Source organism: Girardinichthys multiradiatus, chromosome 1 (genome assembly GCF_021462225.1).
Source record: "Girardinichthys multiradiatus isolate DD_20200921_A chromosome 1, DD_fGirMul_XY1, whole genome shotgun sequence".
NCBI classification, from domain to species: Eukaryota; Metazoa; Chordata; class Actinopteri; order Cyprinodontiformes; family Goodeidae; genus Girardinichthys; species Girardinichthys multiradiatus.
Window position 1 is genome coordinate 47226388 of NC_061794.1, and position 23154 is coordinate 47249541.

A 23154-nucleotide genomic window follows, 5' to 3' on the forward strand; every position below is an offset into this window, starting at 1 on the left:
TTTAACTTGTAAAATAGGAAATATTTGCAGCCAGCAGTGACTGAGGTCAGAATTTCCCAGGAAAATGGCTGCTCTACTTAAATAAATGTTACTATAAATCTAGACTGTGGGATTAACTGCACAGAACATCACCACAAAATGATGGAGATGGGTCAAGCTTGGATCATCTGGAGAAACTTTGCTATACACATCCGATAAAGGTCCCCCATCCTATTAGCCTGTACAGTTCTGCACAATATTGCACTGGACAAACAGGTTTAATTTGATTCTCTGCAGCATAATGAACTGGTATGAGAGTGAAGGCTGGTAGAGACAGGACCTGATCCAAAACTTCTAAAACACATTTGTTAAATCTTACACAGCTCTGACGGCGACTTTTCTGTGAGAAAAACTATGTTTCAGATGTAAATCTGTCTTTTAGTGAGTCATTTAACTTCTGTTTTAATGCTGTTAATTTCTTTATGAAGGACATTTTCTTTTTTATTCTCTGTTGTTCATCCATTTTGCAAATATTGTGGGTGAGGTCACTCAGACAATGAATAAACTGTTGGGAAACTGGGCTGGGCTCTATGGTTGCAATAAAATCCCAGCAGATTTTTGAGGTCAAACTGACTGCAGATTATGACGAATGAGACAGAGCTTGACCATCCTACTGAGATTAAAATGGAGTTTCATGCAAGTGTCTAAATATTTTATCTATTTGTGTTAACCAGGAACTTGGCTGCACAGTGGAACAGTTGGTAGCACTGTTGCCTTGCAGCAAGATGGTTTTGAGTTCAACCAGAACCCATCCTGGGGTCTTTCTGCATGCATTATTCTCGGATTCTTTCTTTCACGTTCTCCATGCATGTGTGGGTTCTTTTTGAGTCCTCCTGCTGCATCCCACTGACTGAGTTTACGTAACAATGGATCGGTTTGGCCAGGAATACGTGCAAAAGGCAAGTATTAATATAGGTAGTCATTTAGTCAAAATTACAAAGTCAGGGCACCCGCAGGAATTAATAGCCAATCAGCTCTCAATCTCTTGTAGGTTTATAAATACCTGCCTGGTGAGGTGTGCTATTATAGATGAAGCAGTGCATTCATGCACTGATGCTCTCAAACAGCAAGCCCTGCACACACATAAAGAATAAACAACTTCTCTGCAAAACACAAGAATTTATTTAAAAAATACTTAAACTTCCCGTTAAAATGCTTCCGTCAAGCAACTCTTTAACTAGGCTAGCAACATTCAACTACACCACTAAGTACATTAAAAGGATGAATAAGGAATGCTTATAAACCAATGTTGTGTTTGGTGGTAGGTCACCTTCAAACCGCTGATGTAAATGCTCACAAATTACAGGTCTGTGCACTGACCTGGAGGAATCTTAAGCTGAATGTAGAACAAATCCCACTGTCCAGGCATGAAACCCACAGCTTTCCATATCTGGCTTCGCTACCCTCAGCCTACAACTCCAACTAGAAGCACAGTCAGACATTCAGATATTGCCTTGGTTGGTGACTCTCAACCTATGGCCTCAAGTCCAACTTGAAGCCTCAAGACACAATGTGTTAGACACTACACTGAAGACTAACATTAAAAAGGAACAAAGAAGAATAAATGAAGTAGATTAGCTCTGCTGCGCTCTTTGACAGTATCAATGTGAATGTTTAAAACTCCTATTATAAGAATGCAGTTAACATCTAAGCAGATAACAGAGAGCAGCTTAGAGAACTCAGTCAACAGCCGACTGAATCTCTCTATTCCTTCAGACTGATGCCAACAGGTCGCTGATATAAACTTGAATCCATAGAAAAAAAAAACTATTTTCAGCAGATCTTGAATCCTAACAAAACAAGTTTTTCCACTTTTAGGTTTTGTGTCAAGATGCTCAGTTTCCAGGCATGTCATGAACCACATCATCATGAAAATGGAGCACTTTCATGGCTTTATTCTACAAATTTCTCACATATAGGACTCCTAGCTTCAGAGTGATTCAGTACAATGCTGAGAGGGACTCTGAACGAGGAGAAGACAGGAATTCTTATCTTACTGAGGAAGTCTGGTCGACCCTGTTGCTAGGTGTAACGCTGTCTTCTAAGAGCTGTGATTGGTTGTTGCAAAATAACAACAAAAAAACAAATGTGCTCCTAGTAGCCAATTGAGAGAAATTAACCAATGATAGAATTTAGACTGGATTCAGAAATGTTTCAATCATGATGATGAAGCTTCGCAAAATTAAATTAATTGTCCCACAGCATCAGCATGTTCGAATATAGCTAATTCACATGCTCATCATCATTATGATTTGCTTATTATGTTTATTCTCCATACTGGTTGTTTTCATACTGCGTCTATTTCATATTAATATTAAATTCAGCATTTTCCTGTGATCTTCTTGTTTAATGAGGCTTAGTTTGGTCCAAAACAAATCGGAGAACAAAAGGTGGAGAAAAGTGAACAGAGGAGCAGAGCCTGCTGGTGGAGGAGAAGAGAGGAATGTTAAAGGTAGATTTGGTTCTGGGATCACGGTGGGAACCAACAGACATTCCCAGTAGATCAATGCGTCGTTCCCTCTGCTTTCAGCACCAGCCTGGAATGTGAGCAGTTCTGGTTCCTGCTGCATTCAGAAGTTAGAGAGGAGATAGCAGCACCAGACGGGGAGCGTTGGAGATGACCATTTAGGCTGAGGCTGCTGACATCATCATGAACAATACAGGAGTTTCTTGGACTGTTGGTTACAGTTTGGATATATATATGTATATTTTCGAGTTTTTCCAAATTAATTTTTTAAGCATTTTATAGTCTGTAAATATGTAAATAATTCAGTACTATATTGTTCGTTATTTTGTTCACATTTATTCATGGTTATTAATTATTGTTTCTAGTATTTATTGATCCTTCCTAGTATCATCTTACTAGAGGTTGACCTTTAACCTGTCCTGCTGCTGAAACTATTTCATTTCTCCCCAGGGGGATGATAAAGTTAATCTTATCTCTATATTAATAATTATATGATTGTTCTAGAAGTTTCTGTTCTCATTAACTCAACTGTTTAGGAGGTGGATCTCTGCACCATGGAGCTGGTAGCGTTTTATTCATTTACTGTTGTTCATTGGAGGAGAAGATCTCTCCTTTCTCTCTGTCTTTCCTTCATCAGAATCAGAATCAGAATCAGAAAAGCTTTATTGCCAAGTACGTTTTTGGACATACAAGGAATTTGTTTTGGCGTAGTCGGTGCAATACAATACAAATTAAACAGTATAAACATATCTACAATATAATATAAATATATGTGCACAGTTTTAAGTGAGTGAGAGTAAGTATAGAGCAGTATAAGATGCAAGAGCAATACAACAGTGCAGGTGATCATTGTACAAGTAAGCAGGAGTTCAAGCTGAGCGTTAATGTAACTCATAGAGTTACAGGTTACAGGTGTCCTGTCAGCAAAAAAAGGGGTGGGGGGTGTGGGGGAAAGGGGGAGTGTCAGGGTGGTTTCCGGGCTTTGTTAACCAGGCTGGTGGCAGATGGGAAAAAACTGTTCTTGTGGCGTGAGGTTTTGGTCCGGATGGACCGCAGCCTCCTGCCAGAGGGGAGAGTCTCAAAGAGTCTGTGACCAGGGTGGGAGGGATCAGCCAGAATCTTCCCAGCCCGCTTCAGGGTCCTGGAGGTGTACAGTTCCTGGAGCGACAGTAGACTGCAGCCAATGACCTTCTCAGCAGACCGAATGACACGCTGCAGCCTGCCCTTATCCTTGGCTGTAGCAGCGGCGTACCAGATGGTGATGGAGGAGGTGAGGATGGACTCAATGATGGCTGTGTAGAAGTGCACCATCATAGTCTTTGGCAGGTTGAATTTCTTCAGCTGCCGCAGGAAGAACATCCTCTGCTGGGCTTTCTTGATGAGGGAGCTGATGTTTGGCTCCCACTTGAGATCCTGGGAGATGATGGTTCCCAGGAAGCGGAAAGATTCCACAGTGTCAATTGTGGAGTCACAGAGGGTGATGGGGGCAGGTGGGGCTGGGTTCTGCCTGAAGTCCACAACCATCTCCACTGTCTTTAGAGCGTTGAGCTCAAGGTTGTTCTGGCTGCACCAGTCCAACAGATGGTCCACCTCCCATCTGTACGCAGACTCATCACCATCAGAGATGAGTCCGATCAGGGTGGTGTCGTCCGCAAACTTCAGAAGCTTGACAGACTGGTGACTGGAGGTGCAGCTGTTGGTGTACAGGGAGAAGAGCAGAGGAGAGAGAACACAGCCTTGGGGGGAACCGGTGCTGATGGTCAGGGAGTCAGAGACGTGCTTCCCCAGCCTCACGCGCTGCTTCCTGTCAGACAGGAAGTCAGTTATCCACCTGCAGGTGGCACACTCAGCTGGGAGAGCTTCTCCTGTAGCAGAACTGGGACGATGGTGTTGAAGGCAGAGCTGAAATCCACAAACAGGATCCTGGCGTAGGTTCCTGTGGAGTCCAGGTGCCGGAGGATGAAGTGAAGGGCTAGGTTGACTGCATCATCTACAGACCTGTTGGCTCTGTAGGCAAACTGCAGGGGGTCCAGGAGGGGGTCGGTGATGTCTTTTAGGTGTGAGAGCACAAGGCGCTCAAAGGACTTCATCACCACAGAGGTCAGGGCGACGGGTCTGAAGTCATTAAGCCCTGTGGTCCTTGGCTTCTTGGGAACAGGGACGATGGTGGAGGACTTGAAGCAGGCTGGCACATGACATGTCTCCAGGGAGGTGTTAAAAATGTCTGTGAAGACTGGAGACAGCTGATCAGCGCAGTGCTTCAGGCTGGCTGGTGAGACAGAATCCGGACCAGCAGCTTTCCGGGGGTTCTGTCTCCTGAAGAGTTTGTTGACATCCCTCTCCTGGATGGAAAGAGCCGTCCTCGGCGTGGGTAGGGGGCTGGTGGGGGAGAACTTCAGGGTGGGGGTTGGAGGTGCCAAGGCCCCTCTTGAGGTTGGAGAGATGGGGGTGGTGGATTGTGGCTGCAGCTGTTGGGGGGCGTCGTGGGGGATGGTTGCAGGACTGTCCCTTTGTCTTTCAAAGCGGCAGTAGAACTCGTTCAGGTCGTTGGCGAGGCGTCGGTCGTTGATGGAGTGGGGGGCTTTCGGCTTGTCGTTGGTGATTTGCTTGAGCCCTTTCCAGACAGACGCAGAGTCGTTGGCTGAGAACTGGGTTTGGAGCTTCTCAGAGTACAGTCGTTTGGCCTCTTTCACTGCCTTGCCAAACTTGTACTTAGCCTCTCTGTATATGTCTTTGTCCCCACTCCTGAAGGCCTCTTCCTTATCCAGTCTTAACCTTCTGAGTTTAGCTGTGAACCAGGGTTTGTCGTTGTTGTAACTCACCCTGGTTCATGATGGTACACAGCTGTCCTCACAGAAGCTGATGCAGGAAGTCACAGCCTCTGTGTACTCGTCCAGACTGTTGGTAGTAGTCCTGAACACATCCCAGTCTGTACAGGCTAAACACGCCTGGAGATTCTCCACAGCCTCACTGCTCCACTTCCTTGTCGTCCTCACAACAGGTTTGCAGAGCTTTAGTTTCTGCCTGTATGCAGGAATCAGGTGGACCATGATGTGGTCGGATTGGCCCAGTGCAGCACGTGGGACGGCGTGATAAGCGTCTCTGATGGTGGTGTAACAGTGATCCAGAATGTTGTCCTCTCTGGTCGGACATTTTATAAACTGTCTATATTTGGGGAGTTCGTGGGTCAGATTACCTTTGTTAAAGTCGCCAACGACGATAACTAAGGAGTCCGGGTTGGTCCGCTCCACACTCAGTATCTGGTCGGCGAGCATGCGCTGTGCGACCTGCTTCACTGCTTCAGACACTTTAAGTTCACTAAAGGTCCTCCTCACTGCTCTGAACATCTCCTCACGTTAGGAGCTCTCTGAAGATGCTTCATGAATAACTTTTATCTAACTGAGGTCTAAGAAAAACCTTAGAATGACGCTACTAAGAGCTACTTTTAGTCTTGGGATTCTTTGTGAATACAGGTCTCCCTTCTCCAGGGAAAACATACATTTGTTGTTTCACATGGTTTGCCAGATGGATACAGGTTATCGTTTTTTGTGTCTTTGTTTTTGGCTGATAAGTGCAGTGGGTAGTGTTCCTTCACTCCCACAGAAACCATTTCTCTCTTTTCATTTATTGTACCGTTACCCTCTGCAGTCACATTTCCAGTAGGTAAACTTCTGTAACAATGCTAATACTGATGCTTGTAGTTTGCTTGCCTATTGGAGCTCGCCTCTCAGCTGGGCGACTTGTTTAGCTGATAAAACAATATAATACAAGTACAAAAATAGAGGAAGTAGAAATATAAAAATGTGTAAATTAAAAGTATTGAAAATGCCAGGAAAAAAAGCCATCAGAGCAGCTAAAGGGAGAAGAGCAGAGTAGCAGCCCCCCCCCCATCAGGAACAAGGAGCTTTATTGTTGTGACAGAATGATTGATTCAAGTATGGTTGAAAATCACGGCTTTTATTTTCACAACCGTAAACTCAGGTGTCTGGATCAGAGCAGTTCATTTAAAATCCTTTTAAGTTATACCTTTCCACACAGTTCAGAGCGACTGTACTTCGCTTTTAAACCATAACCGCTATGAAACTTCTGATATGAAGGATGTATAGGTGTATTTTCACTATTTCTAATGGCATTCTGGACCCCGCTGCTGTGCTGGGAGTTGACCTGAATCCTCGGACCAATGGCACTGAGGCAACAGCCGTTCTGCAGTAGGACCCTCTCATGCAACTGGATGTAAGCGATGTGAGCGGTCCGGTTTGGGACCCCTAATGGCCAGGGTATGATTGCTTTCAGGAGATTAGGGTCCTGGGAAAGCACTCTTCAGGGTCTCCCGGCTGGAATAAGCTTTTAATGTCTACATCTAAACTGCTTCCTCTCCTATGTGGATTCTCATGTGTCTGTTTAAATGAGGCTTTTGGTAAAATCTTTTCCCGCAATTATGACAACCGTAGGGTTTTTCTCCTGTATGGATCCTCATGTGCTTGTTTAAGTTTGATTTGTGGTTAAATCTTTGTCTGCACACGTGACAACCAAACGGTTTGTCTCCTGTGTGGATCCTCATGTGTATTTTTAAAGTTGACTTTTGGTTAAAACTTTGTCCACAAACATCACAACCAAATGGTTTGTCACCAGTATGGATCCGCATGTGCTTGTTTAAACTTGACTTTTGGTTAAATCCTTTTCCACAAACATCACAACCAAAAGGTTTGTCTCCTGTGTGGATCCTCATGTGTTTGTTTACAGCCGACTTATCACTGAATCTTTGACCGCAAACGTCACAAACAAATGGTTTTTCTCCAGTGTGGATTCTGACATGTATGTTTAAATGTGACCTTCTGTTAAATCTTTGTTCACAAAAGAGGCAACCGAACGGTTTGTCTCCTGTGTGAATCCTGATGTGTTTGTTTAAATTAGCCTTCAGGCTAAATGTTTGTCCACAAACATCACATCTGAAAGGTTTGTCTCCTGTGTGGACTCTTGTGTGCATGTTTAAATCAGTCTTTCGACTGAATCTTTTCCCACAGACATCACAACCAAATGGTTTCTCGTCTAAGTGGATTCTCTTGTGTTTGTTTAAATCAGATTTTTTGTTGAATCTTTGCTCACAATCATCACAGCTAAATGGTTTCTCCTCTGAGTGGATTCTCATGTGTAAATTTAGGCTTGACTTTTGGTTAAATCTCAGTTCACACGCATCACAACCAAACGGTTTCTCTCCTGTGTGGATTCTCCTGTGAATTTTTAGGTGAGACTTTTGGTTGAATCTTTGCCCACAGACATCACAGCCAAATGGTTTCTCTCCTGTGTGGATTCTCAGGTGTCGATTCAGAGAGGTTTTTAAGTTAAAACTTTTACCACAGTCATCACAGGTAAAACATTTTAAACCAGTCTGGACTTTCAGTGAGTCAACATTTTTCTTCTTCTTAAAACCTGCTTTAGCTGAACAGTTTGAGGATCTTCTTCTTGAATTGCCCGTCACGTGTCTCTGAAGAGAGCGCTTGTTAACAAATTGTTGACCACACTCAGAGCAGCTCAAAGACTTGGTGACAGCGTGTCCTCCGGACTCGGCAGCTCTGCTCTCCTTCCAGTCATTCTCACTGTCCTCAGTTTCAGACCCAGAGTCTGACAGGTGATCCATCTGAAGCTCAGGATGGTTCACATCATCCTCCTCTTCATCATCACTGACATCAGTCTCTGAAGAGTTGGAAGTGTCTCTGTGAGTATTTAGATCTGGGTTCCTGCTGGACTCTGCTCCTCTACAGTCCTCTTCATCAGTTTCTGCTTTCATCAGATCAGCTGAGCTGATGGGTGGAAGATCTCTGCCTTTTGTTTGGTGTTCATGAAGTTGTGAGAACAGAGGTTTATCTTCCTCGTCCTCACTTTTCACAACTACAGTTAGTGGAAACCTGGTGGGGTCCATCTCCGCCTTCACACTGAGCTGCTCTTCCTCCAGACTGGTCCAAGGTTCCTCCTTGATGTGAAGAAGCTCTGTGTCCTGCTCGCCACCACCAGGACTCTGTTGTTCAGGAGCTTCTTCTTTAACCAAATGAATCTGCTGAACATCTGCAGACGACACAAAGAGAAGACACACCTCGTTAAAGAATTAATTATTTTAGTAAAACACAATTAGTGAAGGAATCCGATCATCATCATCATCAGTTAATGAGACTGAGAGCATTTACACGTTGATTAATGAAACAACTGAGCCATGAAGAATTTATCTGCCAACTTCTGACCAGAACCAGGAAGCATTACCTTATTACAGAGGTTTTGGACCAGCTGCCCATCTTCACCAAGATCTTCAACAGATCAGTGTCCAGAGACATCTTTCATTCAATGCTCCACCATCATGCCTGCAGCACATCCAGCATGAACCAGATCTTCCAGGCAGGTAGCGGTCAATCTTCTTCGTGGACTTTAGCTCTGATAGCAGCTCAGAGACTCGTGTGACCTTAACGACCCTTTTGGGTGATTGTTTCAACTACCACTAATTAGCAGGGAACAAACCCAGGATCAGAACTGAAGAAGACTTTTGGATTGGAAGTGAAATGTTGTTCGGGAAACTAGAGAAGAAGTCTAGCATTGTTCTATCCAAGCAGCTAGAACTACAGCTCTGTTTCCGTCCGTGTAATCCCACAAATCCTCCACAGATCCCCACAACCTGTTCAGCCACTGAGTGATGTTGGGAGACAGGGAAAAGAAGAAGACCCTCTTCGGACTTTACCTTAATCAAAGTTACTCCGAACTCTGTTAGGATGCAACTGTAAGATGTTTTAGATTCCAGCTTTCCACCTTCAGTCACAGCAGGCAGAGAAGAGATGAGGCGGAGCTCGGATCACGACAACATTCTGGTGTTCTGATGCCCCCAACCTTAATTTCTGTTATTTTCACAGTGATAACCTTCTTAAACAGAGTTAAGATCCTTTAACAGATGTTTAAAAAAATCAACCAGTGCTGCCCTTTACTACTTATCAAGACAGACCAAGATTAATAAAAATTAGGTTTTTAACAAAGTTTCCAACGGTTTAAAGTGTTTCCAATAAAATGCTGGAAACGGCACTAAAGTCCTGGCTGTGTGCTGCAAAAAGAAAAGCTGTGCACTTCCAGTTAGCTGGCTGAAAGAAGGCTATAACACATTCCTTTTGCTAGCAAGACAGAGAAATTCATCTGGAAACATTTGTTTAAAACTACATTTAGCAGGATGCACATGTGATGTTAAGCAGCTGACTGCAGGCTGGTTCCCCAAGCAGACAGATGTGATAATTAAGCAGCTAATATTAACTTGATAGACTTATGTTATTTAAAGGGGTGGAAGAAAGATCTGTTACTATGAAATAAGCAATCAAAAACTACTAGTATGTTTAGCAGGGATTCTATATTCTAGTTTGTTTTTTGTGTGTCAAAGATATCAATAAGTAAATGTAAAAGGTAATAATATTATTATCTGTCATAAACAATATTTGGGATGGTTCAGAGATGAAAACTGACGTTGACATCAGCTGGCCATGTCAGGCTGACATATTTTCATCTATTGGCACATTTCCTCTGCACCATGTTTGTCAGAAAAGTATACTGGGAGTGCACCTTAAGCTCAACTGGAAGGGATGGGACCTCAGTGGGAGTGCCTGAATAGAGAAAGTTAAATGAAAAATGAAAAGTTACAAAACTGAATAACAGTTTTACAAGGTTTATAGTCTAAATGGTAATTTCATCGTGAAACACCACAAACACGAGGGTTGTTAACAGTTTCCAGTACAGGTCCTTTACTTACTAAAAGGTCTTTCTCAGGGGATTAAAATACTGTCAGACTAGTTCCAATCTGAAGTCAAATAATCTGATTTCCTGAAGGAAGCCTACAGCTAATCCACATCCAAATGAGCATTTAAGTTTTTAAGACTTTTATTTCCTTTTGAAGCCTAAATAATTATCTTCAATTCATTAAAAGGTTCGAGCAACTATTTTCTGAACATATATTTTGTATAATTGTTCCATATGTGACACATAGAAGAAAAAAGGTTGTACATAAAATGAGGTATAAACCTTCTGAGTCAACCCAACCAGTTGAAAGCAATGAAACTTAATGATTTGGTCATTCTTAAAACAATGCAAATTATCAAGAAAGCGTTTAATAAAAATCTGTCCTTAAATATCCAAAGACTGTTTAAAGTTACAGATGCAAAAAATGAACTGCAGTGAAAGACTATCTACATAAACCAATATGTTTTAATGAAAAATGTCACACTTTGTCCAGAGAAAATAAAAACTGAAGCGCATATAAAAAAACAGATAAATTATATTATAGCTCAGTAGCGTGTTGGACAGTTTGCTGCGTTGAAAACCGAACAAAAAGAAGATTTAGGTTTAAATCAATAACTCCTTACATGATATTTCTATGGCCTGTTTTTAGGCGGTAGTAACAGTGGATGGTGTTTAAATGAGCTTATTCACCCTGTTTCATATTTGTTTTCCTAAATTAATTGTTGCTGTTTAAATTGTCTGTTGAGTGTGATCTCTTCTCCATCATCTGCTGGGGAAGCAGCATCAGAACCAGGGACTTAAAAAAGCTCAACAGGCTGATAAAGAAGGCTGGTTCTGTTCTGGGGACTCCACTGGAACCTCTGGAGATCATTGTGGAAAGAAGGATTCTTCATAAAATGAAGAACATTATGGAGAACCCTGAGCATCCTCTTCATCAGACTGTCCTACAACAACAGAGTGTCTTCAGTCAGAGGCTTCTTCAGATCTGCTGTAAGATGGAGCTACAGGAGATCCTTCCTGCCCACAGCCATCAGCATCTACAACGGCTCTTTGAGGAAACCTTCATAATATGAGCTACAACAACATTTAATTTCCCTTCGGGATTAATAAAGTATTTTTCAATTGAATTGAATTTATTTTTTAATTCTTATGAAACGGATCAAAATAAAGATATCGCACATAAATAATAACTGTGATTGATGCATGTTTAAAAAGTAAACGGGGCAATATTCAAACCAATTCTGTAACTTTGCGCCATTTTGATCAGGGATCGACGCAGAGCCCCTGTTCATGAAACCTGTGCCCTGCACAGAGACGGTCACCAGATAAACTGGACCCCAGCAGATCTGACACACCGTAACAAGTCGAACCACGGACGCAGACAACAGCTTCATGCATTCCTGACAAGATAGAATCTATCAGCCGCCTAATATCTGCTCCTAAACTGTAACTAAAGTCAGCAGCGACATGAAGAATGAAAACATACGAACCGAATCTGTCCATCTGAACATCGGGGCTGAAAGCGGCGTCCATGTTTTGGTCTCTTTTCCTCTGCTGCCTCGAGTCGCTGTCGGAGCTGCTGTCTCTACATCTCTGTTGACTTTTCTCTCTCCAGAACTTCCTTTAACCGTTACTGAACAGTCAGAGCTCAGCTTTAAACCGTCTAACTACTAAAATCACAAGAGAAGCCTCCGACTGCCGCTGCTGTAGAAGGAGAGGCCTCAACTTACGTCATCGAAACGAGACCCGGAAGTCACGCCCACACAGGGCACTGACATTCATCCGCCATATTGGCAGGGGATGGGCGGGCCAGGTAAATCTGAGAAACACGATGTTTTAACTGGTTGAAAAACAATTTACCATGAAAAAAAATTGATTGCTTCAAATTTTACAGGGTTTTTTATTTGGCTCGTAGGAAAAATATTCTATTATTTGCTGAATTGAAAGTTGAGCTTTAACATAAAAGTGAGAAAATCTGTTATTGTTGGAAAATATAACAAGACTACATAGGTCATAGGAAGTTGTTTATATACAATTTAATTTGTTTTTTATATAGGCTATATAGATATTAGTAAATATATAGAAATATGATCAACACAGAATCTGTAAGCAGGATCTGTGTTTTTGTTACTTTAGTTTTATTTGTTCATTGTAGTTTGGCTCAGCTGATTTGATTATTTTATAATGCTCAACTCTTTTCTTTTGTATTATTTTTTATCCAATAATTGTTATTTAGGCAAATTTTAATGTTGTTAAATAATTTATGTAATTTCTTCTTGCGAGGAGGTGGAGGATGATCTGGGTCATGGTTTCTCTGTGTTGTTGGTGACAGGTTCCCTTCACTATCGAATGCAGGGTCACAAGTCAGTTTTTTATTTGTGGGGTCTGTCCACCCTCCCTGTTTGGACCATAGAGAAGTGTTTATGATCTAATCTAAAATATATTAGACGACACAGCTAAGGGCATTTTTTTTATTATTATGGGAGCTATATCAAGGCAGCAAGTTGTACATTTTAAGGCATGAACAGTTTATATCAGAGAAGAAATCAATGATTTAATATAATCTAGATGTTTTGTGTGGATTTTCCAGAACATGGAGGAAATTATGATTTGAACTAAAAGAAGTGATCAATCTCTAGAAAAGGTCCATGCTTATAAATGATCCTTCTCTGAGCATGAATCAAAGTATCACTTCTCCTCATTATGCATCTGTTATTTCAGGTTTAGAATAGTTGTCTTTTGTTCAGTGGTCCAAATAGCTCACTGTCTGAAATCTATCAAGTTTACAAGACATGTTTATTTCTTTTGAAAAAGCTGATTTACTTTTTATGTTGACCATTAAATGCTGCAGAGAACCTTCATGTTGAAAGAGCCACAAAGCTCGTACAGTACTGCCTCCCAACAGGGAGCATTTTCTGGGGCAAATGCTGGTAGATGCTGGGGAACACAGGTCCAAAAAGAGTCTCCAAACATCTACCCTGGTTCCTGGAAAAGGTTCATGCAGTGGAAACACACCTAAAGAGTTTGGTTTTGCCTCTTTCCTGAGTTATTAAACTAAAATATATAAAAAGCATCAGTCTTGAATTATCAAGCTGCTGCTCACATTAACCCTTGTTGATATGAACAGAATAAATTAATATCAGTATGTCCATCAGAATGTGCTAAGATTTGTTTACATTGACTGAATTCAGGTCAGCGCAGGTTTTTCTTCAGATCCAACTAAATCAAAGGAAAAGCGAGGATAAAAATGCATAAAGTCAGCAACATGGCGAGTATTTAAAAAAATTAAGTGAAACCTATATTTCTCTAAATCAAAAGATTTAGGACAACTAATGGATGGACAGTTAAAACCAGCTTTTTTAAAACCCAAAACTGTAATATAAAGCTGGATCAATAAGAAGCGTTATAATAAAGTTCACTTTTTATCATATTCTGATACACTTCTTTGTGTCACTGTATCTTTCCATCAACAGTAGAAGGTAGTGACATATTTTATCTTTAGGATTTCACAAAATAAAATAAATATAAAAATATGTTTCTGATCATATTGCAACATCTGAACTCTGTAACAGAACATATGTTGCATTCATGCCATGTTATTCTTACACTATTTTATTTTGTGATGCATTAGGGCTGCATCCTTTTAGAAAGAGGAAGTTGGAACATTATTGTTAAATGTTGCAATGAGGACACACCGTGATTAAATGAATATTTTCCTCTGTTCATCAGTCTTTCCCAGCACTCCGAGCTTCCAGGATCGTGGTCCAATGGATCTGTTTCATTATTGGCGAACAGAAACAGATTAAAATGGACGATTTTGATTTGATATGTTTGATCATTTTCATCACAGAACTGACATAAAAATGTGTCATTTATCACAAATAAATCAGACATATGTTACTATGTCAAAGTTACAATAGTGCTTCCACTTGAAAAATGTTCTTTTATGTCTTACCTTTACACAGGTACTAAAAGTTTGCATGTAGACATAACTGTGGAGCTATACTTGATTTATTTCAGGTATGTAATTTCAGGCAGAAATTGATTTTAAAACCCTTAAGGCTTAACAGGTTATTCCCTAGTCGGGTTTAATGGCCTTTAATACCACCATCTTTTCTTTTTGTCTTTTCAAAGCTACGAGGCAAGTTAGCTCTTCCTCCTTGTCAAATGACGCCGTGGCAGAAAGTATAGGAAATTGGTCCGTTCGACTATGAAACCTCCAACGTCGGTAGAATGAGCAGATTTCACGCCACTTCCAGTACATCGGACTCTGTGGGAGCCTTCAGTCCTGCACATAAACATTCTGCATGTGTTCACCACTCACGCTCTATTTGTTTGGCACACATGGACACCAAACTGAAAACCCATGGTAAAGTGTTGGTGCACCATTAGACCTCTATCATCTTTCTAAGGAATAACAGCATCGAGTCCGTATTGCCCCTAGGGGGCGGCACCACAAGTAACAGCAAATTTCAGAAACTAATATTTTCAGCTGTTAAATTGTTTTCATTGGGCTTATTGTCAATATGACTGCTATAGCAAGCTAGCATTAGTTAGCGTTAGCCTACCCTCTCACTGCCTCTAGGTCATATCTTTCCGTTTGACACCGGATGGCTTCCCTCTCTCCCCTGTACTGATCCGCAGTGCTTCGGGTCTCGCTGCACAGAACCTTCTCTGGTTCTCTTCTTTCACTCTGACAGCAACCATAAACGGAGCAGCAGTCTAGGCTCGTATGTTTTTTCTTGTTTGGATCCGACCCAGATAGATCATGTGCTAATGGAAAAGAGGCATAAGAGTGTTCATCTGCTGTGACTTCCCTAATCTGAATCCACTGGATAGAGAGAATGGGCCACAAATTCAATGTGAAGACTTCTTTTCCGTGGTACCATGAATTATTACACATTGAAAAGAGACGAGGTGTTTAAACCTAATTCTAACCACTAATTTGCTTTTGGAAAGAACATGTCATCCAAACCCTATAAGAAAAATCACCAGGAACTATTAGTTGATTTAAAGTGACAATTTAATTAAAACAAAAAACATGCAAATCTATTATTTTAGGCATTCACTGATGAGAGATGGTCACAAACTGGACAAATATAAAAGACAAGACTTATTTTGTTGCCGACTGTCTCAGTGACCAGCAAAGAATGTCAGCTGGGTCTCTCCTCCGTTCCGAGTTCACCCCCGTCTCTCAAGGCTGGGAAGTACTGGAACAAAGTCCCTTGAGTCAGCCTTGGGGGCCAGCCTTTAGAGGGCCACTCTACCCTTTTTGCATTTCCTAAAAACCAGATTAGACATTTAACGCAAATTATTTCATTCCAAAGTTTTGAATATTTAAAGTTAAAGTAATTGCGCTTTACAAACATTAATACCAATTTTCAAGGATGTAGGAGTAGATAGCCGTGTTTTACTTCCACAGTTGTCTTTAAATCCACATCTAAACAGTTCCCCCTCCTGTGTGGATTCTCATGTGTCTGTTTAAAGCTGACTTTTGGTTAAATCTCCAGCTACAAACATCACAAGCGAAGGGTTTGTCTCCTGTGTGGATTCTCATGTGTCTGTTTAAAGCTGACTTTTGGTTAAATCTCCGGCTACAAACATCACAAGCGAAGGGTTTGTCTCCTGTGTGGATTCTCATGTGTTTGTTTAAATTTGACTTTTGGGGAAATTTTTGACCACAAACATGACAACCAAATGGTTTGTCTCCTGTGTGAATCTTCATGTGTTTATTTAAGTTTGACTTCACGCTAAACCTTTGTCCACATAGACTACAACTAAAGGGTTTCTCGCCTGTGTGAATTACCATGTGTATGTTTAAAGCGGACTTATCACTACATCTTTGTCCGCAAGCAACACAACTAAATTGTTGGTTTCCTGTGTGGATTCTGATGTGTTTGTTTAAATTTGATTTTTGGTGAAATTTATGTCCACAAATTTGACAGCTAAATGGTTTGACACCTGTGTGGATCCTCAGGTGCTTGTTTAAGTTGGACTTCACGCTAAACCTCTGTCCACAAGCATTGCAGAGAAAGGGTTTCTCTCCTGTGTGGGTTCTCATGTGCAAGTTAAAATGCGACTTGTCTGAAAACCTTTGTCCACAGGTTTCACAACCAAATGGTTTCTCACCAGTGTGGATTCTCATGTGTATGTCCAAATAGGACTTTTGATGAAAACTTCGGCCACATACGTCACAAACAAATGCTTTTTCCATAGTGTGGATTCTCATGTGTCGGTTTAAAGCTGACCTATAACTAAAGGTTTGTCCACAAACATCACACCCAATTTGTATCTGCCCTGTGTGGATTTTCATGTGTCTCTTTAAAGCTGATTTATACCCAAACTTCTGCCCACAGTCATCACAACCAAAAGGTTTCTCTCCTTTGTGGATTCTCATGTGGGTGTTTAAATATGATTTAAGGTTAAATCTTTGGCCACATACGTCACAAACAACTGCTTTATCTCCATGGATTCTCATGTGTATGTTTAAATACTTCTGTGTGTTAAAACACTTTCCGCAGTCATCACAGCTCAAACATTTTAGACTTGTCAGGTCTTTCTCTCTGGAACCTTCCTTATTAACCAAACAGCTTGTAGATCTTTTTTTGGACCTGCCCCTTATGTGTCTCTGAAGGGAGCACTTGTTAACTAGTTTATCACATTCAGAGCAGCTAGATTTGTTGACTTGCTCGGCCTTCCACTCATTCTCACGCTCTTCAGTTTTGGACCAAGAGTCTGACAAGTGTTCCAGCTGAGATTCTGGGTGGTTCAGATCATCCTCCTCCCTCTCTTGATCATCACTGACTTCAGTCTCTGATGAGCTAGCAAGTTCTGCTCGAGCACACAGATCTGGGTTCCTGCTGGACTCTGCTCCTCCACAGTCCTCATCAGTTTTTGCTTTCATCTGGTCAGTTGAGTTGCTGGGTGAAAGGTCTCTGTGTTCTAGTTGGTGCTGATGAACCTGTGAGAACAGAGGTTTATCTTCATCATCTTCACTCTTCACAAGAACTACAGTTAGTGGAAACCTGGTGCTAGTCTCCTCCTTCAGACTGGTCCAGAATTCCTCCCGTTTCTCCTTGATGTGAAGGTGCTCTTGGTCCTGCTGGTCATCACCAGGAATCTGCTCTTGAGGCACCTCTTCCTTTAGCACCAATGTTTGCACGACATCTGCAGGCAACAGTGGAAGATACATTATAAACCATAAAAATATTCAGCAACCCTGTGGTTTAAATGAATAATAAACCAACTCTAAACTGAGAAGAATGTAGCTGCCAGAATTCTATGATGGGGTATCGGTGCACGGGGGGCACGGTGTGGTCCCCTGGCTCCCAGGGGGATGACCTGGGAGTCTCTGACTATGCCAAAGGGGGGCCCTGCAGGGGTTTCCCACATTAGTGGGGTGTTGTCTGTGTGGGTGCTCGTGCCATGTCCTGGAGTGGTGGGCCCCCATCTGGTGGCCTATGGTTGCTGGAGGTGTTGGGCTGGTTGAGGGCTTCCCTGGGCTCTTGTGGGGATTCTTCCCTCTAGACCTCTCGGGGACTGCCCCCCCAGGGTGATGTACAATGTGCCCATCCTACCTTAGTCCCTCTGGATTCCGATGGCTGCGGTGACCTGGTGCCTGACTCACGTGTTGGGGACTCTGAAAGGTCTCCCATGCTTGGTGTGGGGCAGTCTTGCTGCCGGGGCTTGGGGCAGGCACTGGGCCACCAGGGGGGACTGGTTCCCAGGCTTGGCCTGCGCCAGGGGGGCTCGGTGCCCTACGTCTCACCCTGTGCCTCTTTGGCCCGGGGGCTGTTGCCCCTGTGCCTTGCTGGCAACCTACTTTGCAGGGCTTATACAGGTCCTTCTCAAAAAATTAGCATATTGTGATAAAGTTCATTATTTTCCATAATGTCATGATGAAAATTTAACATTCATATATTTTAGATTCATTGCACACTAACTGAAATATTTCAGGTCTTTTATTGTCTTAATACGGATGATTTTGGCATACAGCTCATGAAAACCCAAAATTCCTATCTCACAAAATTAGCATATCATTAAAAGGGTCTCTAAACGAGCTATGAACCTAATCATCTGAATCAACAAGTTAACTCTAAACACCTGCAAAAGATTCCTGAGGCCTTTAAAACTCCCAGCCTGGTTCATCACTCAAAACCCCAATCATGGGTAAGACTGCCGACCTGACTGCTGTCCAGAAGGCCACTATTGACACCCTCAAGCAAGAGGGTAAGACACAGAAAGACATTTCTGAACGAATAGGCTGTTCCCAGAGTGCTGTATCAAGGCACCTCAGTGGGAAGTCTGTGGGAAGGAAAAAGTGTGGCAGAAAACGCTGCAAATTCTGCATGTCATTCAGAAATCAAGGTGCCGGAGTCTGGAGGAAGACTGGGGAGAAGGAAATGCCAAAATGCCAGAAGTCCAGTGTCAAGTACCCACAGTCAGTGATGGTCTGGGGTGCCGTGTCAGCTGCTGGTGTTGGTCCACTGTGTTTTATCAAGGGCAGGGTCAATGCAGCTAGCTATCAGGAGATTTTGGAGCACTTCATGCTTCCATCTGCTGAAAAGCTTTATGGAGATGAAGATTTCATTTTTCAGCACGACCTGGCACCTGCTCACAGTGCCAAAACCACTGGTAAATGGTTTACTGACCATGGTATCACTGTGCTCAATTGGCCTGCCAACTCTCCTGACCTGAACCCCATAGAGAATCTGTGGGATATTGTGAAGAGAACGTTGAGAGACTCAAGACCCAACACTCTGGATGAGCTAAAGGCCGCTATCGAAACATCCTGGGCCTCCATAAGACCTCAGCAGTGCCACAGGCTGATTGCCTCCATGCCACGCCGCATTGAAGCAGTCATTTCTGCAAAAGGATTCCCGACCAAGTATTGAGTGCATAACTGTACATGATTATTTGAAGGTTGACGTTTTTTGTATTAAAAACACTTTTCTTTCATTGGTCGGAAGAAATATGCTAATTTTGTGAGATAGGAATTTTGGGTTTTCATGAGCTGTATGCCAAAATCATCCGTATTAAGACAATAAAAGACCTGAAATATTTCAGTTAGTGTGCAATGAATCTAAAATATATGAATGTTAAATTTTCATCATTACATTATAGAAAATAATGAACTTTATCACAATATGCTAATATTTTGAGAAGGACCTGTAGCTGCCTTGGGGTTATGTCTGGCTGCCTGGGACTGCTGCAGCCTTCTGAAGCCGGGTCTACCTGTCCTTTGTTGCACTTAGGTGCTGTGAATTGCCTTCTACCGTTCTCACCACACTTACTAATGTACACTTCCAGGTGACAAACTCGCACTCACATACACCCACTCAACACAAACACAATTGTTTTCTACACAGATGCTCACAATAATGCCCCCTTTCCACTAGTAACAACTCAGGGCGGTTTGCTACTGGTTGACTCACTTTTTCGACTTTTCCATTAGTAATGGTTAAGTGGAAACATACATACTATTTTCAGTACCTCCTTGCTTGTGTTCCAACCATCCTGACCCACAATGAAAACGCAAGGTCAAACGTCTGTCAGTCACTGATTGGGTAGCATCGCTAGTCACAGCATATTTCATTAACTAATGTCTTCAGCTGTCTAATCATTTTACGCTGGGCTTATTGTGCAAATGAGCACTATTATGGCAAGCTAGCAATAGGTAGCGTTAGCTTACCCTCAGAGGTCCTCTAGTTTGGCATGGCTTCCCCCTCTCGCTCTCCTGTACTTAGCAGCAGCCTAGGCCGTCGTGTTTGTCCCTACAATTCACAACTTCGGACCGTGGGCCCGCTTTACCATTAATGATCCCGCTCCCATTGAGATGGTACTCAATTTTAATGGAAAATAAATCAAACTGTGTTAAACTGACCCGACCTGAATAGATTAGGGAGCATTAAGGGGCAATATAACATCAATGTGGCCTGCCTACAATGATGGAAGATGGATTAAATCTGGAATTGATAAATTCAATCATGCAATTTGAAAACTGTCTTGAGATATCCTTTTGTAGAACAAAACGGCGATGGCACATGAAGGCAACGTTTTGCTCTATATGGTACGAAAGTCAGTGATGAAATGTATGCTATTGACTTTGAATCTATCTAAATGGCTGGATATGAGAATATATATTCTTAACGCTCTTACAAATCACACGCAACTGAGTCACTGTTGTCAAATGATTAATAAACTTAGTACACCGTGAACGTGTATTTTATTCATTGCAAACTTAAGTTGACTTTATTGTTGTGTTAAAACATCACCTGGACAATCTGACTCTAACCTGCAGAAATGTGGACAGCTCAGTTGCTCCACAAATTTAATTTTTGCAAACACTGGACCAACATAATAATAATATAGTCTTAATTAAAACATGAATAAATGTTTGCTTTTTACAATAACTCAACAAAACTCTTCTTTGTAGCCAAATTTCTAAACTTAAACCTATTTACTTATCCAACTGCCAACATTACAAAGATCACATTTGGTTTTGTAATCTTTAAAAACAATATGCAAGATTTAGATTCTTTTGTAATGCTAAAATGCTTGTATTAAATGTGACTTTGAACCTCCCATATATACATAAAAAAAATCAAGTAATTGAACCTAAAATGCATTGATCATCGCTTATTTTCTTTTACTGCAGCAGGGTCATCATTCTTCACAAAATGAAATAAATGTACAAGAGTTTTCATACTTTAAACTTGAAGTCTAGTGTAATATCTGTAAAAGGCAGTGTTTACCAATATGCCTAAATCATTTTTAAGTCAATATGAAATGTTTTATTTCTCATCTGTTTTTGCACTTTAGAAAAAGAACAAGATTTTTTTCATATTTCAGACTTAAAACTAAAGGTGATTTTTAAAACTAAACTGTATGTTTACTTGCATTTTCTTTTTCATATATTTCTACACCCTCAAGTTGCTACAGCAAAACAGAATTTGTTTTTGGATTACTCGATTGATCGTCAGAATAATTGATAGAATACTCGATTACTAAAATAATCGTTTACAACAGCCGTACATTGATCATTTACAAAATCTTGGAAAAAGTCCTAGTGTCCTGACTCTTTATATGAGCACATGCTTTTCTAGTGCTGTGCAAAATCCAAAACCAACCAAACAAATCTAAAATCATTTTTATCTTTATTTCAGATTTATAATTTAAACAAAATGTCTTTTTGTTTCAAAACAGAAATATTCTCTGTTGACATTAGTGGCTATATAAGAAATGTTTATGTCATTATTCTTTGTGATTGAATAAATAACCATGCAGTTTTACATTAAGTCACTGTATTAGTGATTATGCTACTGTCTGCCATAATTTCAGGAATTTCCAAGGCTAACATAAAATAATCACACCCATACAGAAATTTGCCTTTTTCTTGGCTTTTAAAATGTTCCAGCTGTTTATTTATTTGAACCCAAAAGACTTTGTTATCATCTACACATTCTTTAAATGCTCTTTCAGCTGAAATCTGAAGAGAAATATTCAGAAAACCTACCTAACACCATAGTTCAACATGTTTGGGTGGAGAGGTACGAGCAGGAATTTATTCAGGGTTAACCTGGGTGACCTCAACCTGAAAATTCAACATTTCCCCATCCTAAATTTTCTTTGGACCATAAATTTCCAGACCTAAAAAATAGGAACAATGTACCTGAGTTCCTGCACCTTTTTTACTCACCTGGACTCACCTTGTGTGGGCGGAGCTAAATTCCAGCTGCTGGTTTGATTTTAAATGTCCATGTTCTGGGTCAAAGCCTAACCACTAGAAGCTAATCTACAAACAGCTAGAATGGTTCTACATAAAAGCTGTTCTAAACTGACTTTAAGCCACAAAGCTAACAGGAGGAATAAACACATACAAACCTAATCTGTCCATCTGAACATCGGGGCTGAACTCAGCATCCATGTTCATGTGTTTTTCTTCTTCTCCTCATCCTGTCGCTGTTTGACCTGCTGTCTTTACATCCCCGTTAGCTTTTCTCTCTCCAAACCTTCCTTTAACGGTTACCGAGCCGTTACATCTCAGCTTTGAGCCGTTTACCGAAGAAAACCCGGAGGGAACACGAACAACGGGCTCCAACTACCGCCACGGAAGTGAAACGAAGCAGGAGTCTGCGCAACAGTGATCAGAGGTCGAAACCCGCGGAAACAAATACCCGGAAGTCCCGCCCTCCATGATTATACGTCAACGTGGCCGCCATATTGTAAATGGCATTTTGTTGTAAGTTTGCTGCAACACTGAGGCCTTAGTTGCAAAAATCTTTGATGTTTCATATTAGTGAAAGAAAAATATCTAAATAAAATATCATCCAAAAATAAACAGTGAATAAAGAATAAATAAATAAATGGCACAATTATCCCCTAAAAATGACTTTTTGTGATTTCTATTTGCATCCTGTTGTTTTATGGAAGGTGTTTTTCTCTGATTGACATTCTGCTGAACATTTAGCACAAGTAACAGAAATGCTCATGTCAGAGTGGGGATTTAGAAACAAAGTTACACGACATGGTGGAGTAAATATGTGCCATGGGGCTTTGCTATACTTTAAATTTACTCATAAGGCTCTTGATCAAAACAATGTGCTGTCTGACATCTGGACAAACTGTAGGAAGATAGTGGGCTAATGAAGGGCAAAGGTTAGTTCCTTTATTCTTTTGCAATATTTTAAATGACGCTGTTTTGTATAAATTACTGCTGCAGTGATGCTTGAATTAATACATTTCTGTTGGATAATTGCGTTGGACAGGCTGACAGAGGTGCAGGAGCAAATGGGCCGGTCTGCACTGAAGCCAATTCAAGAGGTGCAAACACATTGGAACAGCCCATACCTAATGCTCCAACGTCTTTGAGACCTCGGGGAACCTGCAGG

At 41.3% G+C, this 23154-nt stretch overlaps 2 protein-coding genes across 4 annotated transcripts; both read right to left on the bottom strand.

Moving 5' to 3' along the window:
* Positions 1–6442: 6442 nt before the first annotated feature.
* Positions 6443–11887, bottom strand: LOC124871143 (zinc finger protein OZF-like). Of its 2 annotated transcripts, XM_047370201.1 has the most exons (3): positions 11755–11887; positions 8762–10131; positions 6443–8569 (listed from the first exon to the last, which is right to left on the bottom strand). In XM_047370201.1, the coding sequence occupies exon 3, from the start codon at positions 8424–8426 to the stop codon at positions 6867–6869; it is 1560 nt and encodes a 519-aa protein (XP_047226157.1). In that variant the 5' UTR covers positions 8427–8569; positions 8762–10131; positions 11755–11887; the 3' UTR covers positions 6443–6866. The 2 variants fall into 2 exon arrangements, with proteins under 2 accessions (XP_047226157.1, XP_047226147.1); XM_047370191.1 differs by lacking the exon at positions 8762–10131.
* A 3382-nt stretch (positions 11888–15269) lies between these two features.
* On the bottom strand, positions 15270–22286 carry LOC124871133 (gastrula zinc finger protein XlCGF57.1-like). 2 transcript variants are annotated; one of them, XM_047370180.1, is made up of 3 exons: positions 22148–22286; positions 17290–17431; positions 15270–17225 (listed from the first exon to the last, which is right to left on the bottom strand). In XM_047370180.1, the coding sequence occupies exon 3, from the start codon at positions 17166–17168 to the stop codon at positions 15705–15707; it is 1464 nt and encodes a 487-aa protein (XP_047226136.1). In that variant the 5' UTR covers positions 17169–17225; positions 17290–17431; positions 22148–22286; the 3' UTR covers positions 15270–15704. The 2 variants fall into 2 exon arrangements, with proteins under 2 accessions (XP_047226136.1, XP_047226126.1); XM_047370170.1 differs by having other exon boundaries at positions 15270–17431.
* Positions 22287–23154: the final 868 nt, after the last annotated feature.